Below are 13,232 nucleotides of genomic sequence, written 5' to 3'. Positions count from 1 at the left end.
GTCCAGGTCAGCCTGGATTGCCCTCCTGTCTTCTGGTGTGGATGCTTTGCCCCAAAGTTTGGTGTCATTGGCAAACTTGGCCAGTCCGCTTCTGACTCCAATGTCCACATCATTAATGAAGATGTTGAACAATATGGGTCCAAAGACAGAGCCTTGGGGGACCCCGCTGGTCACAGGGCACCACGACAATTGACTTGCTTCAATTACCACCCTCTGGGTCTGACCATGGAGCCAGTTCTCCAGCAAGTGGATTGTGGTGGACCCAAGGCCACAATTGGCCAGTTTCACTAAGAGGTGATCATGGGACACCAGATCGAAGGCTTTTTCAAAATGCTGACATCACAATCTCTGAGTACAGGCAGTCCTTGGACTTATGACACAATTGGTTCCTGAAAACCACATCTTAAGTAGAAACATCATAACTTGGAACTGATTTTCCCCTAGGAACAATGTTATAAATGGAAGATTGGCTCCAGAACCGAGGCCTGATACACTATTTTCAACAAAAATAACCCAAAATTTTGTACTGAATCAATTATAGATGAGTAATATAGCTACGTTAATACATTTATACCATAAACAGAAATCATATTGATTTGGAAGGACTTCTTTGAGGTGACGTTGCTGGATTTTTTGAAGGGCTCTTGGCTGGAGTCTTCTCAGGAGTCTTGGCTGCAGGTTATTCTGGAGTCTTGTCTGCTTTCTTAAACAAAATCATCCAAGAAAGTTTGGAGAGATGTTCTCCAGGGAGATGGGCAACACAGCAAACTCATTCACTTGTGTGGCATGGCATGGCACCCAGCAGCATAAAGTTGAAACCGATGCCAGAAAGTCGAAACAGGGTGTCAATTTATAAATGTTGTTAAGTGGCATTTGTTGCAACTCAAAATGTCATAAGCTGTGGACTGCCCGTATACAGGAGTAGAAGCAAACTTTTCAAGTACATTTAAAAAAAATACACACACACACACACTCTCTCATTTGGCTACATATGGAAATGCCTTGCTCAAAAGAAAACAATACAATCTACTATCCCAAAGCAATAGATTTAAACCCTGTTGTAAATACATTATATCATGCCCCCTTAAAAACAAACAAACAAAAACTCCTCTTCCTTTCTTGAACAAAGACCTATGATGTCAAGAGGTAAACTGAGTATACCTTCTTCTTCACTTTTTTCCCTGTATCTGGGTCTCTCTCCTCTTTTTCCACTTCAGTGATGAAATAGTCATCCAGGCTGAGCACTCTGGGTGCAGGCCCTCCGCAGTCTACTTCCTTATCCTGGGAATGAAAAAAATGGGTATAAATTCCATTCTACCATGGGGGACCCCAGAATGCACTGAGCTTTTATCAGCATTCTGTTTCATGCTGAGCAAAAGATAATTCATACTTTCTTTTACAGATTATCACTGCCCTTCTACACTGGAGAAAAATTTCATTTGAAGATAAGGAAGCTAATATAAGTATAATACTCACTTCAAATATTCTTTAAGTAAATATAGAAGATGATTCTGGTCCAAAGATTGCTTCTTCCAAGACCATCTTTCTTCTTCCAAGACCAGAACCATCCCTAGGTAGATGTGGGGCCCACTTAACACTGCACCCTCCCATGGGACCCCCGCAACGGCAAGGCATGGACTGGGGCAGCATTTCCCAACCTTTCCTGTCTCACAGCACAGTTACATGGGTAAATGAAAATTGCGGCACACCAGATGCAGGGGGAGGAGTGGTGGCCAAAATTTCCGGCTGGAACACAGTTAAAGAAATTGGGACAGTTCTGTCCAAGACTAACTTAACACGAAACCTCTGTACAACTTAACTTGACTGAACAATTCCCTGTCCATACATGTATACCATTAAAGCCAAATTTTCTCTCTCCTTCTTATATAGCACTGGACAAGTGGCAAAGCAAGAAATGGCAGAAGTATATATGCAAAGGCACCTGCTGACATGCTAAGATTTAAAGGCTAAGGAGAGTCTGACAACACAGGAAGCAGCTACTTACTTACCCTGATTAATTTTGCTACATGTGTCTTTCCACTGCCAGGCAATCCCCTCATTATGATAACAATCTGGAACACAGACCATGTAAAGGGAAAGATGAGCATTAGTGCTCTAGTCAAAAGAACCTTCTGAGAACAGGAAATGGTCTTCTCTCTACCAACCAAAACACACTAGCTCACAACCTTGCATCTTTTGGATACAGACTCAAAAAGCAGTTATAAATTATTTTGCTGGAAACAGTAAACACCAGAAGCTTTGGTCATATAAATCATTGTAGCTCCATTAATCAATCAACTGAATGGTGTAAATCAATACAGTGATTAAATCAGTGCACTGATTTATACCAGCTGAGACTGTCTCTATAATGTACATTGTAATGGATTTGGGTAAATTAGGATGAACCCAACTTGACTAAACAATTCCCCACCTACACATACACACAATACCAACGTTTCTTTCTTCTTTCCATTACCATAAGAGGCCTCTCAAAGCTCCCCCCAGATTGACCTTCACAGCTTTGTTTGCCCCAATCTCTTTCCTGCTACCTTCACTTTGTCTATGACTAATACACTAGATATCAATCTGTTCCCTTTCAGGGGCTCACAGATTATTTGATGGCCTTGAAGAGGACTAGAACCTGATTCAGAAACTTGTATACCATAAATGTTAGAAATGTATCAAAATATGGACCATTATACACAGGCTATTGCTTTCAGAATGGATAGCAACTCCACACTACTCACTCTCTCTGGCCTGCTGTCCCGTCCTGGTAACTTCAAAATATCATCTACATTTTTAGACTCTGGCTTCCTCTCCACTCGCGGAGTAGGGGGAGGCTGGCGGGGTACTGATGGAGAAGAAATGGGCATTCTCTCCTCAGGGTAGTTTCTTCGATCACCTACAAATCCCAGAAATTATAGACACATTTGCTCAGCTCAGTGAAATCAGAAATCTGTGACTCTCCCATTCTCAATCCAAGGGATTTGAAAAGACACCAATAATTTCACACTTTGTTTTTGCCTCAGTTATGGTCAGGTGTGTAAAGCAAAAGATAACATTTAATTAAATCATATCAGAAAAACAGAAAGTCTGGACTGATGGAAATGTTTCAAAGAGGCAGACTGTCTACTTATATGAGAACAAGTCTGGAATAAAGGATCACCACAACAAAAATCTCAGCCACCAATGGTTTCCTCTGTGCCCTAAGGAAAGCTGCTTATAATCTCTTTAAAAAAAATGTAAAACGGGAGTAATGAAGAACATCTTCTAGGTGGGCTGTGAGGCTTAACCATTGTTTCTAAAACACTTTAAATATTTAAATCTCCTACAGAAGTGTTGAATATCATTGTTGTCTGGAATAAAACATCTGGAATGATCATCACAATTTTTCTGGCTAATTTATGTTGGTCTGTGACTATTTATTTCACAGTTCTGCAAACCAGAGGAAATACAGGCAGATACAGTGTGAAATCATATTATTAAAATCCATGGCAAATAATAGGACAGACAAAATCCAAAAAAAGTTTAGGTGGTTTTGACAGATTTGTGGTACATAGCTGTTGGATTTTCACTTTTGAAAAGTCCATTTTTTTCATAACCCCTTTCCTCCTGCTGGTTAGCAATACTGGAATTAAATCTGCTTTGCCCATGGAAGTAAGACTATGGACAGTGATAAAAACTTGAAATATCATTAAAATTTTAGCATCAGGAGTTAAGCGCTACAGCAGTCAGCACCAAGTAAGCCACTATTTCAACACTGAGGAATTCTGATTATAGGTATGATGGGCAAACACAATGCATTTTTCTAGATCTCATTATCTGAGAAACATACAACCACCAGTACAATAAATTATTCTGATAATCTCCACTAAAATTTACATCTTTACTGAAGGAATTCAAATGATAAAATTAATCTCCCTGTGATCCTATTTCCCTTGTTACATTGTCCCAATCTTCTACTACAGAGGTTTTCAACCTTTTTTGGCCAGAGTACCCCCAGCGGCTGGTCAAGAAGCGAGGTGTCCCCCAGCAGTTGGTCAACAAGCATGGGGGGGGGGGGAGGACGGGACGACGGACCGTGCAGTGCACAGCATACAACAGCAAAACTGAAAGTGCCATCAGCTTCTCTGTGCTGCTGCCGCATAACTCCTGCGGCCTTCCAAAGTACCCCCAGTTGAAAACCCCTGTTCTACTACATTCAAGGAACTGTACCTCCAAACATGGAAGGCCCATGATCATAGGCTGAGCGATCTGGCTTCCTTTCATATGATGGTCTTTCAAAGCTCCCTCGCCTTGTGGAGGGATGGTCTTTCTTGTCACGGTAAGACTGAGTCCTTGAAGGTACAGTTGGAGGAACCCTGCCAGAAGAGACAGTATTTCTACAATGTTTTAGGATATTTCCTAAGGAGTAAATCAAAAACTCCCAGTTTGTGAACCTAAGTTACAAACAGAACTGACTATCTGACAAGCAATATAGCATTAATCATGTGGACATCTCAGCTTGTCCTATATTACATACCTGTCCTCTCGAGGGTGGCGCTCTTTTTCAAACCTCTCACGATCATAGTCTCCAGAACTACGGTCTCTGTGCACTTCCCGCTCCCTCTTGAAATCTCGGTGATCTATACTGGAATTGCCTTGACGCTCAAAGTAAGGTTCACGATCTCTTTCTCTGTTGTAACGGTCACGCTGGCCTGGATGCTCTGAAAAAAGAAAACACAGAAATCTAAATGATAAATATAATCTCCAAACCTTAAAAAGTTCCCCAAAGTACAGGAAAAGCAAACAGGCATATAGAGCACTGAAGTGGAGAGGGGCTCCCATTTAGTAGGAAACCAGTTCCCAACTGTGCCAGTAAAACTGTATTATACAACTGAATTAATGTATTTATAAATCTCCCTCTTGAAACTAGTTAGATTGCTGGTCCTACAACTGCTATTGGAAGCATATGAATACTATCTTAATGAACCCCTACAAGAGAGCAGCAACCTCTTGCTAGAAAAAGGGACCTCTGGTTTCACATACACCTGTGCTGTCTTTCTACACCTCTCTAAGAGCCGTCTCAGAGCTACCCACCTTTGGGGAATGGCTGTCTCTCAGGCAGAGGCTCTGGTCGAAGAGTTATTCTTTCCCCATAGGGAATTTGTTCTACTTTACTGGTGGTAATATCTGGTAAAGAAAGTCAACAAGAAAATAATTAAGAACTGCTCAAAACTGTTCCTCAGTTCTTTTCTCATCCAAAGCAATGATACTGTGACATTCAAAAGAGGAAAAGGTAACTTGGCCTCAGTATGCAGAAGTCTACCATATTAAAAAACCTTTACTACATTCATGTTAACCAATGACTACACAGAGGAACATGCTGGACTATTAATGTATAACTTCCTCATATATGTAACTGTTATTATTTCAATTAAAGATACAGATGTGAATTGAATAAACTTCCCAAAATAGTGGTCCAAACAGCAGTACCTAGCAACACTGCAATTAAAATCTGTGTTTCTGAGCCTACATGTGCATCAGTGAAGGCCAAAGGTGAAACGAACAGGGCTGCAATGAATTATTTTTACTACTGTCCTATTATTAGAGTGGAATTTAACACTGGAAAAGAAATGCAAATTACCTTTAAATGATCCTAGCTAAAATTCATCAAAAAATATGACCTCAGCACTGTATATTTTAATAATTTTTACTAAAAATATTTAGACTCTGTTGAAGTTATCCAGAGGTAAGAAATAAAATAGTTTAACCAGAAAGGAACTTTTCAGCATTTTTGTAACTCACCATGTTTGCAATTTCTAAAAAGTTAATTTCTTTAAGACATTCTCATTACAACTAAGGGAACTTGGCACTACTGTATTTTTTCACATATAACACTCTCCGATATAACACACGCCCTATTTTTGGAAGGCCTCAAGAAAGAAAAAAAGATCTCACCTTGGAGTACAGGTAAATACTTAAGATCTAGGGCCTCCAAGGCTCGGGGGCCACATGCAAGGGTTGACACTGGTGGCCAGCCTGATCCAGATCTGCAGTACTGGGGCCCTGTGATAGGGCTTGATCTGACCGTGGCAGAGCTGGGTGCTGGGCCCAATCTGATTGTGCAACACTGGGAACTGTGTGGTAGGGCCTGATCTAGGCAAGGTGTGATAGGGCTGGAGACACCTGCTGGGTCCAACCCTGTCTGCTGGCTCCAGAGCTGTATGCCAGGTCCAACCCAGTGCACAGCCCCAAAGCCAGTGCATAGTCTAGCCACAAGCCAATCCAGTGCAGCAGCCAGGTGGCCAGGTGTGGGGGAAGAGGAGAGAAGCGAAACGACGCAGCAACAACATTGAACTGCCACAACTCCCAGGGCCATGGCAATTAATGCTGCCACAAGTCTACCCCAACCAAATGCTCCCATGGGGAGCCTTTTCCTCGCATACAATGTGAATATATCATTTTCCCCAGCTAGTTTAAGGAAAGAAAAAGTACGGGTTATGTGTGAGAAAATATGGACTACAATGATATACGGAGCTTTACATGGAAACTGTGGTAAGAGTTTGAGCATACTTTGAGGTAAATAGCTCAGAAAATACTTATATAAAAGAGGGGCGGGCAATTATTTTGGGCGGAGGGCCACTTATTGAGTTTTGGCAAGCCATCAAGGGCCAAATGACAGGCAGCCAAGGACAGATAGATAATGATTTTCTAAATTTTTTAGGGGTCCCACAGGCCAGACAGAATGGCCTGGCAGGCCACATTTTGCCCACCCCTCCTATATAAGAAGGAACAGGGGTCCTTTCTAATTAAGTTAACCTATTGGATTAGTTCATCCACTACTCACCTCTGCCATGGCCATAGTCCACAGTCTGCTGAATTAGAGGTGGTTTAGAAATTGATGGCATAACCGAAGAAAGTGATGTTGATACAGATGACAAAAGGGAAGGGTGAACAGAAGATGAGGCAGGTGGCGGCAACCCTGAGTCCGATTTACATAACTCATACTCTAAATTTGCTCCCTTATCTTCAGTGGTATCCCAAAGCCCATGGAAAGAATCCTCATCCCAACGTTCCTGTTCCACAGTAGCAAGTGATGGTTTTAGACCTGGAGTCTGACTTGAGGATGCAATTGGAGTAGGAGATGAAGAAAGTGGCCTTGATACAGAGGCAGATGACCTTGTCACTGTGGAAGTAGGCCTGGTCACTGCAGTGGGCTGCCTGAACAGAACTGGTGGCTTTATAATAACAGCAGGAGAAGATGTGATAGGTTGAGATTCTAATGATGTCTCAGATGGATGTTGAGAAGAGACCTAGGTACAGAAAGCATTTTTAATAAGAACCTGAAAACTAAGCTTCCCTTATCCCATGAGAATATGGTAACCAAAACCCTCTGTATAACTGTTGCATTCCAGCCAGAAAGGTGCTTTCATAACAGACTCTCACATATTCTCTAACCATAAGCAATTTCAGGTCCACCCATGGGAGGTCACAGCTCAGAGAACACTGATATTCACAGATGGTCTGCTACTGGTGGAAACTGCTCACTAATTTATCCTACACGTTACTTAAGTTAATGATCAATGAAAGCTTAACTCTTTTATTAATAACTTTATCAAATTATGATCTCTTTAGCCAAGTTCCTCCAACTTGTTCTCACCTAAGAGTTGCACTTTAAAAGTCTATGAGAAATAACTGCAACTAAAATCATCAAAAAGTCTCAACTAAGACTGATTCTACATTAGTGAATGTGTCCACAGGTGTAGCCAAACAAGTACAAAAACAGTTTAGTTGCAATTACTATATATAAACGAACAAACTATATTCTCCGGTTTGAGAAATCAGATAGAAAAGCACTCCAGAACAGTCAAGAACATTGTGCTTTCTAAACTTGCAGCTAAACTGTTGAAAGCAGCAGTTCAGCAATACACTGCTAAAAATAAAGTTAACTTCTTGACGAAGACAAACTCTGCAAGGCAGCTAGGTTACCCATCTAGCTTTCTTTTTATCAACCCTACCTATAGATGAAGTCATCCTCTGCACAACTCCCAGAAAAACTTCACCCTTTCTATAGTTAATGCAAGTTCCTTGGCTTGCCCAAGAGAAAACCTGCTTTGTGTACAGCTAAAATCTAAATAGAAACCTTGCTGGCTCATCCTTCATTAAACTGTGAGATCAAAAGTATTTTTTCCTCCATCTGGGTTTATATCTATCACAGTACACTTTTGTGGGTGTTGACTTCACGTGCTAAAGTATAAATGGTTATGGACTACCATCTCATACCTCCCTATAAGTAACCTGGAAACCATGTCCACAATATCTCAACTAAATTACAGACTCAATCTGATGTGCAGATGTAATTTACCTGATAGGAACCTGGCCTTGGAGCTGTGCTCTGTGATCTAGAAGTCTCATGTGTTGGCAGTTCAGGCTCAGGTACAAACTCTTTCAACTTCTGCATCTGCTCTTTCTGTTCCCTGCACATCAATCACAAAAAGTGTTATCATTCCACAGTTAAATGGTCCTTTAAAAGATTTAGGAAACCAACAAAAATATACTTCAGTAGTACCAACAATGAATATTTACTATAGAACTTTCTATTGGAATAAAGAAAACACAAACAGCTGATAGCATCCCCAAAGCCAGCCTTCTGAGAGGTACCGAAGATAACACGTAGGTTGTTTGGGACAGGACCTTTTGAAAAAAAATATTAACCATGTTTATTATAGCAGCACGAAGGGCTAACCAAGAATGGTGCCCATTGTGCTAAGCAGGCAGAGATAAGAAAGCACCCATTCTACAGCAAATTTTCAGTACCTAGCACTATACAGTCCTTTTCCAAGAACAGAACTCCCAAGTACCACTACTGTTCAAATTATAAGAGTAACTTGGAGCACCCCCCTCAAATCCAGTGCTCCTAGCACTAGCTTTGCAAAAGTGAATTGCTGGCAGATTCGTAACTATGTGCAGCATATCCTAGAGCTGATATATGCATGATGAGAACATATCTAAATAAGGGCACCATACCCAAGGTTGTGAAAAGCAAGATTTCTACTACTTCTGTTGCCTCAAATATTAGATGCTGTTTTGGTTGCAAGTCACTTCCATTGCAACATTTTGCTTAGCATCTGCTCTTTCTGTGTGATCTATACTTTGTAAGATAGCAAACTCATCTTAAAATATGGCTTGATATAAAAGAGAGCAATTTCCTCAGAATTTTTAAAACCGAGAAAAATACTGTATCTATTCAAATCCAAGATGACGACCCCCCCCATTTGACATGGGGGAAAATAGAAGCCTCATCCTGGATTCAAGTACTGGCCTGGGGCAGGTGGCTACTGTGGCTATGGCTCCAACCCAAGCCTGGAGCCAGAGCTACAACCATCTGCCCACAGCCATGCAGTGCAGGCAGAGGAGAAGGGAGATTGCATGGTGCAAGGTAGGGGAAGCATCACGTAGACAGTGCAGTAACGGGGGGGGGCACAAGGGAGACTGTGTAGCACCCACTCCAGGCCAGAGCTGGGGGCAGAGCTGCCACTGCCTTGCTGGGCTGGAGCTAGAGCCACCATGTACTCCATACCCCAAGCCAGAACTACCACATAAGGTAAGGAGGGCATGTGGAAGGGGCAGACACCAGAGGAGGCAAATGGCAGGTAGATGGGGCAGGCACCAAGAAGCAGCAAGTGGCAAGGGGATTGGAAACAGGCACTAGAGGGATAGGAGACAAATGGCAGGAGGGCAGCTGGAGGGGGCAAAGTGCAAGGGTCAGGCTACCTGTCCCTAGAGATATGAAGGCCCGGACAAAAAAACCCAGAAAAATATGAAGGAAAAGACTGGTTTTGGTTTTTGCTGTTTTTTTTCTGAGGACTTCTTTTGTTTCCAAAAAATTAAAAATTTTTGGAAAAATTAAAAAAAACCTCTTATGAAATATTTTCTTTTAGAATGATGAATAAAATGTTTAAGACACGGTGTTTGTATATTGCTACCCTTAACTCCCCCCAAATGTTTTGTAATAACTATGTAATAGGGAGACTTTTATGTAAGACTATCTACAGTATCAGATCATTACAATTCCTGTACACTAAGGACAAGCGGTACAGCACAACTCTCAAGTGCAAGAGCAAGATCCATTTCTGTCCCCAGGGGGCACTGCCATTTTCACAAGAGAAGGAAGAAGGATTCAGTGCCTTCTTTGCTTGTGGACATCCTCTATTGTTGACTTCTGATTTAGAGGTTGGTGGATCTGCCTAGTCAGGAGGACAGGAGCCTCAAAGGACTGGGAGTGGATACTGGCGGCAGCATCCATTCATTCCTGTAGAGATTAGAAACAAGAAACTTATTGCCCTGCTTGCTCAAAAGCCTCAGGAGAGGAGACACAGCAAGTCTAAAGGTTTTGGAGTTGGAAGGAACTTGCCTCCTCCTGGCCCTGTGACCTTGAGATTCACAGAAGTACGGAAGAATCACAAAGGAGCTGAAAGAAAGTATACTTATTTATTGAAAGGTAAGAGTTTAAATTTATCTGAATTCAGTATATTAAACTATATTTTAGCAGTATTAGTATATTTTCATAACCTACATAATTCATAATTCAATTCCTATTAATCTGATGTTTTGTGACAAATCACCCAACCTTAGCAGTTAGGTGAGGTTTGTAGGGCAGGGAGTTGTTCACAGTTAACTCTGAGAAGGCCTCTCCTCCATCTACTACTAAATTTGTATATGCTGCCGCTTAGTGTTTATATATGCAAGCTAGCCACTAAATTACATTTTTCTTACTTTTTCCCCCAGTAAAATGTTGTGACCAACTTCTAGCATGTGGAAGCATTTCCACACTGCAAGTTATTCTGAGGAAAAAAGGTGATTTGCAAATACTGTTGAATGAAATATGCATTTCCAAATGCTACTAGGATGACCAAACACATTCTTGTATGTAAGAAGTGTCCTACAGACATTAAAAAATCCTTCATAGGTGTAAGAGGAGGTAGATCACAATGATGAAAGTGCAAGTAGCTCTTTCCAATGTTCTTGACCCAGAAGTCCTCCTCCTGCTGCTGCTGCTTCTTTTATAAAATCAACATCACAAAGGGTTGCCCAATCAACATCCTTAAGTAACCAAATATTGCAACCAACTGTATACAAAAGATTCTCAATAGCTTCATTTCTAGACAAGTTGACACCTGAAGATCATGAAAAAATTGACCAAGCTCTTGCAAGAGCAATATATTCTTCTGGGACACCACTGTCAATAACTGAAAATGCATACTGTCAGGAAGCTTTTAAATCACTAAGACCATCATACCATTTGCCCAGCAGATATTCTTTGAGCAAGCCTCTTTTAGAGTCAGAATATAAATGTGTAAGGCAATCTGTGCAAGGAAAAATCAACAAAGAACTGTCTTGCAGTACTTACAGATGAACGGACAAATGTGCAGGGAGAAGGAATCACAAACTTTGTGATAACAACACCTCAACTGGTTTTTTACAGAAGCACTGAAATAGGAGAGAACAGGCATACTGCAGAGTATATTAGTAGTAAAATATGTGAAGTCCTACAGAAGATTGAGAGTGGTAAAGTGTTTGCTATGCTGACTGACAATGCAAGTAACATGAAAGCAGCATAGGAGATCATAATGGATAAATATCCACATATTACTGCAATAGGATGTGCATCCCATAGGCTAAACTTGCTTCTTCTTAATGACAGCATAAAGTTGGACACACTGCAAAAGATCTATAGAAGAGCAAAATAAGTTATAAAACATGTAAAGCTACTCATATTGTAGCTGCAGTCTTTAAGAAGAAACAGAAAGAAAAGAATGCAAAGAATAAAATAGTGACACTCAAACTCTGCAGTAAAATTAGATGGGGTGGAGTGGTGATCTCATTTGAAAGTTTACTAAAAAACAAAGAAGCTCTTCAAGCAACAGTAATAACTGAGGATCTTAAAGTATCCAGAAGTATAAGGAACACTGTACTTGATGAGGATGTCTTCTGGGTTCAGCTGCAGAACTCCTTGAAGATTCTAGATCCAATTTCTTCAGCAGTCACTGAATCAAGTGCACTTCTGTCAGACATTCCTTACCAAATGGCCCAGATAAAATCAACTGCTTTTGAAAATCTAAGTGCATCTCCACTTACAAGTACAGAAGAAAGAAAAGTGAAAGGCTTTATTAACAGATGGCAAGAATGCTATTGCCAATCAATTCATGCTGCTGCAAGTCTCTTGGATCCAAGATTCAAAGGCAGAAACGTTAGTGATGATAGCACTGCTACAGCATTTGACTGGATGACAAAACAAGCAAGGCACTTAGGACTTGATGTTGGAAAGGTATTTCCAATGTTGCAGAATACAGAACATCTTCAGGTATTTGGCCCAGGAATGCAGTCTGGGACTCTGCCAAGCATATCCCTCCTGCAACATGGTGGCAAGGCCTTTGCACGACACAGCCTGACTCCTCTTGCTTCTTGCATGCTTCAGATTCCTCCATCTTCTGCAGCATGTGAAAGAAACTGGTTTATGTTTGGAAATACTCACACCAAATCAAGAAATAAACTAAAATGTGAAAGAGTAGAGAAGCTCGTCTCAATCCGGGCAAAACTTCAGTATTCAGAAGTCCATGAAGATGATAAAAATGAAGGATCAGAAGAAGCAGAAACTGCTGATAGTGACAGCTCAGAAAATGAGACTGATTAGACAAAGTTTCATGTAGCAAAATTTGTATTCAATGAGTCTCATTTTTCCCCCCCTTTTTTCTCAGCTCTTTTTCTAAAAATGAGTGCTTTCTGTATCTGCCTGACACTGTGGAGGAGACTAAATCTAGAATACATAATAACTTTCTTTGTTTTACTATAATGTTAATTTCTATTTTCAACTTTAATTTTTGCCTGCTTCTCATAAACTGGAAAAAACTAAGGAATGCTAGGTTCCTCAGAGTTGGGCAGCTTGTAGCTCCATTTGTAACAAAAATTAAAAACATTTCAAAGTAAATTCAACTAGTAAATTTGTAATTATTGTTTGAATAAACCATACATTTAGATTTAATAAATATACCAAACATGATAGTTTTATGAGCAAACCAAGTTATACTTAATACATTTTATGTTCTTAAAGTAGCAAAGTGAATTTAGATCATTAAAGGGTGCTAAGAAAATAAGTACTCCATATATTTCAATTTTCCCCAAATTTCCATTTTTTTTTCAAAAAACCCCACAAACAAAACAGAAAAAAAAAGAAACTTTTCCCCCCCCAA

At 40.5% G+C, this 13,232-nt stretch overlaps 1 protein-coding gene across 1 annotated transcript in view; it reads right to left on the bottom strand.

The window, feature by feature from the left end:
* The window catches only part of YLPM1 (YLP motif containing 1), a 65,626-nt gene that overhangs the window by 22,327 nt on the left and 30,067 nt on the right, over positions 1–13,232 (bottom strand). Inside the window, exons 8-15 of the mRNA XM_019551131.1 lie at positions 8,348–8,459; positions 6,830–7,295; positions 5,080–5,172; positions 4,523–4,706; positions 4,216–4,361; positions 2,748–2,902; positions 2,010–2,072; positions 1,162–1,281 (exon numbers count right to left, since the gene is read on the bottom strand). Coding sequence (XP_019406676.1) covers positions 1,162–1,281; positions 2,010–2,072; positions 2,748–2,902; positions 4,216–4,361; positions 4,523–4,706; positions 5,080–5,172; positions 6,830–7,295; positions 8,348–8,459 — 1,339 coding nt within the window. The remainder of the gene's footprint in view (positions 1–1,161; positions 1,282–2,009; positions 2,073–2,747; positions 2,903–4,215; positions 4,362–4,522; positions 4,707–5,079; positions 5,173–6,829; positions 7,296–8,347; positions 8,460–13,232) is intronic.

This window comes from Crocodylus porosus, unplaced genomic scaffold (assembly GCF_001723895.1).
Source record: "Crocodylus porosus isolate Cpor-Errol unplaced genomic scaffold, CroPor_comp1, whole genome shotgun sequence".
In the NCBI taxonomy this organism is placed as follows: Eukaryota; Metazoa; Chordata; order Crocodylia; family Crocodylidae; genus Crocodylus; species Crocodylus porosus.
This window is presented reverse-complemented; position numbering and strand designations above follow the sequence as displayed.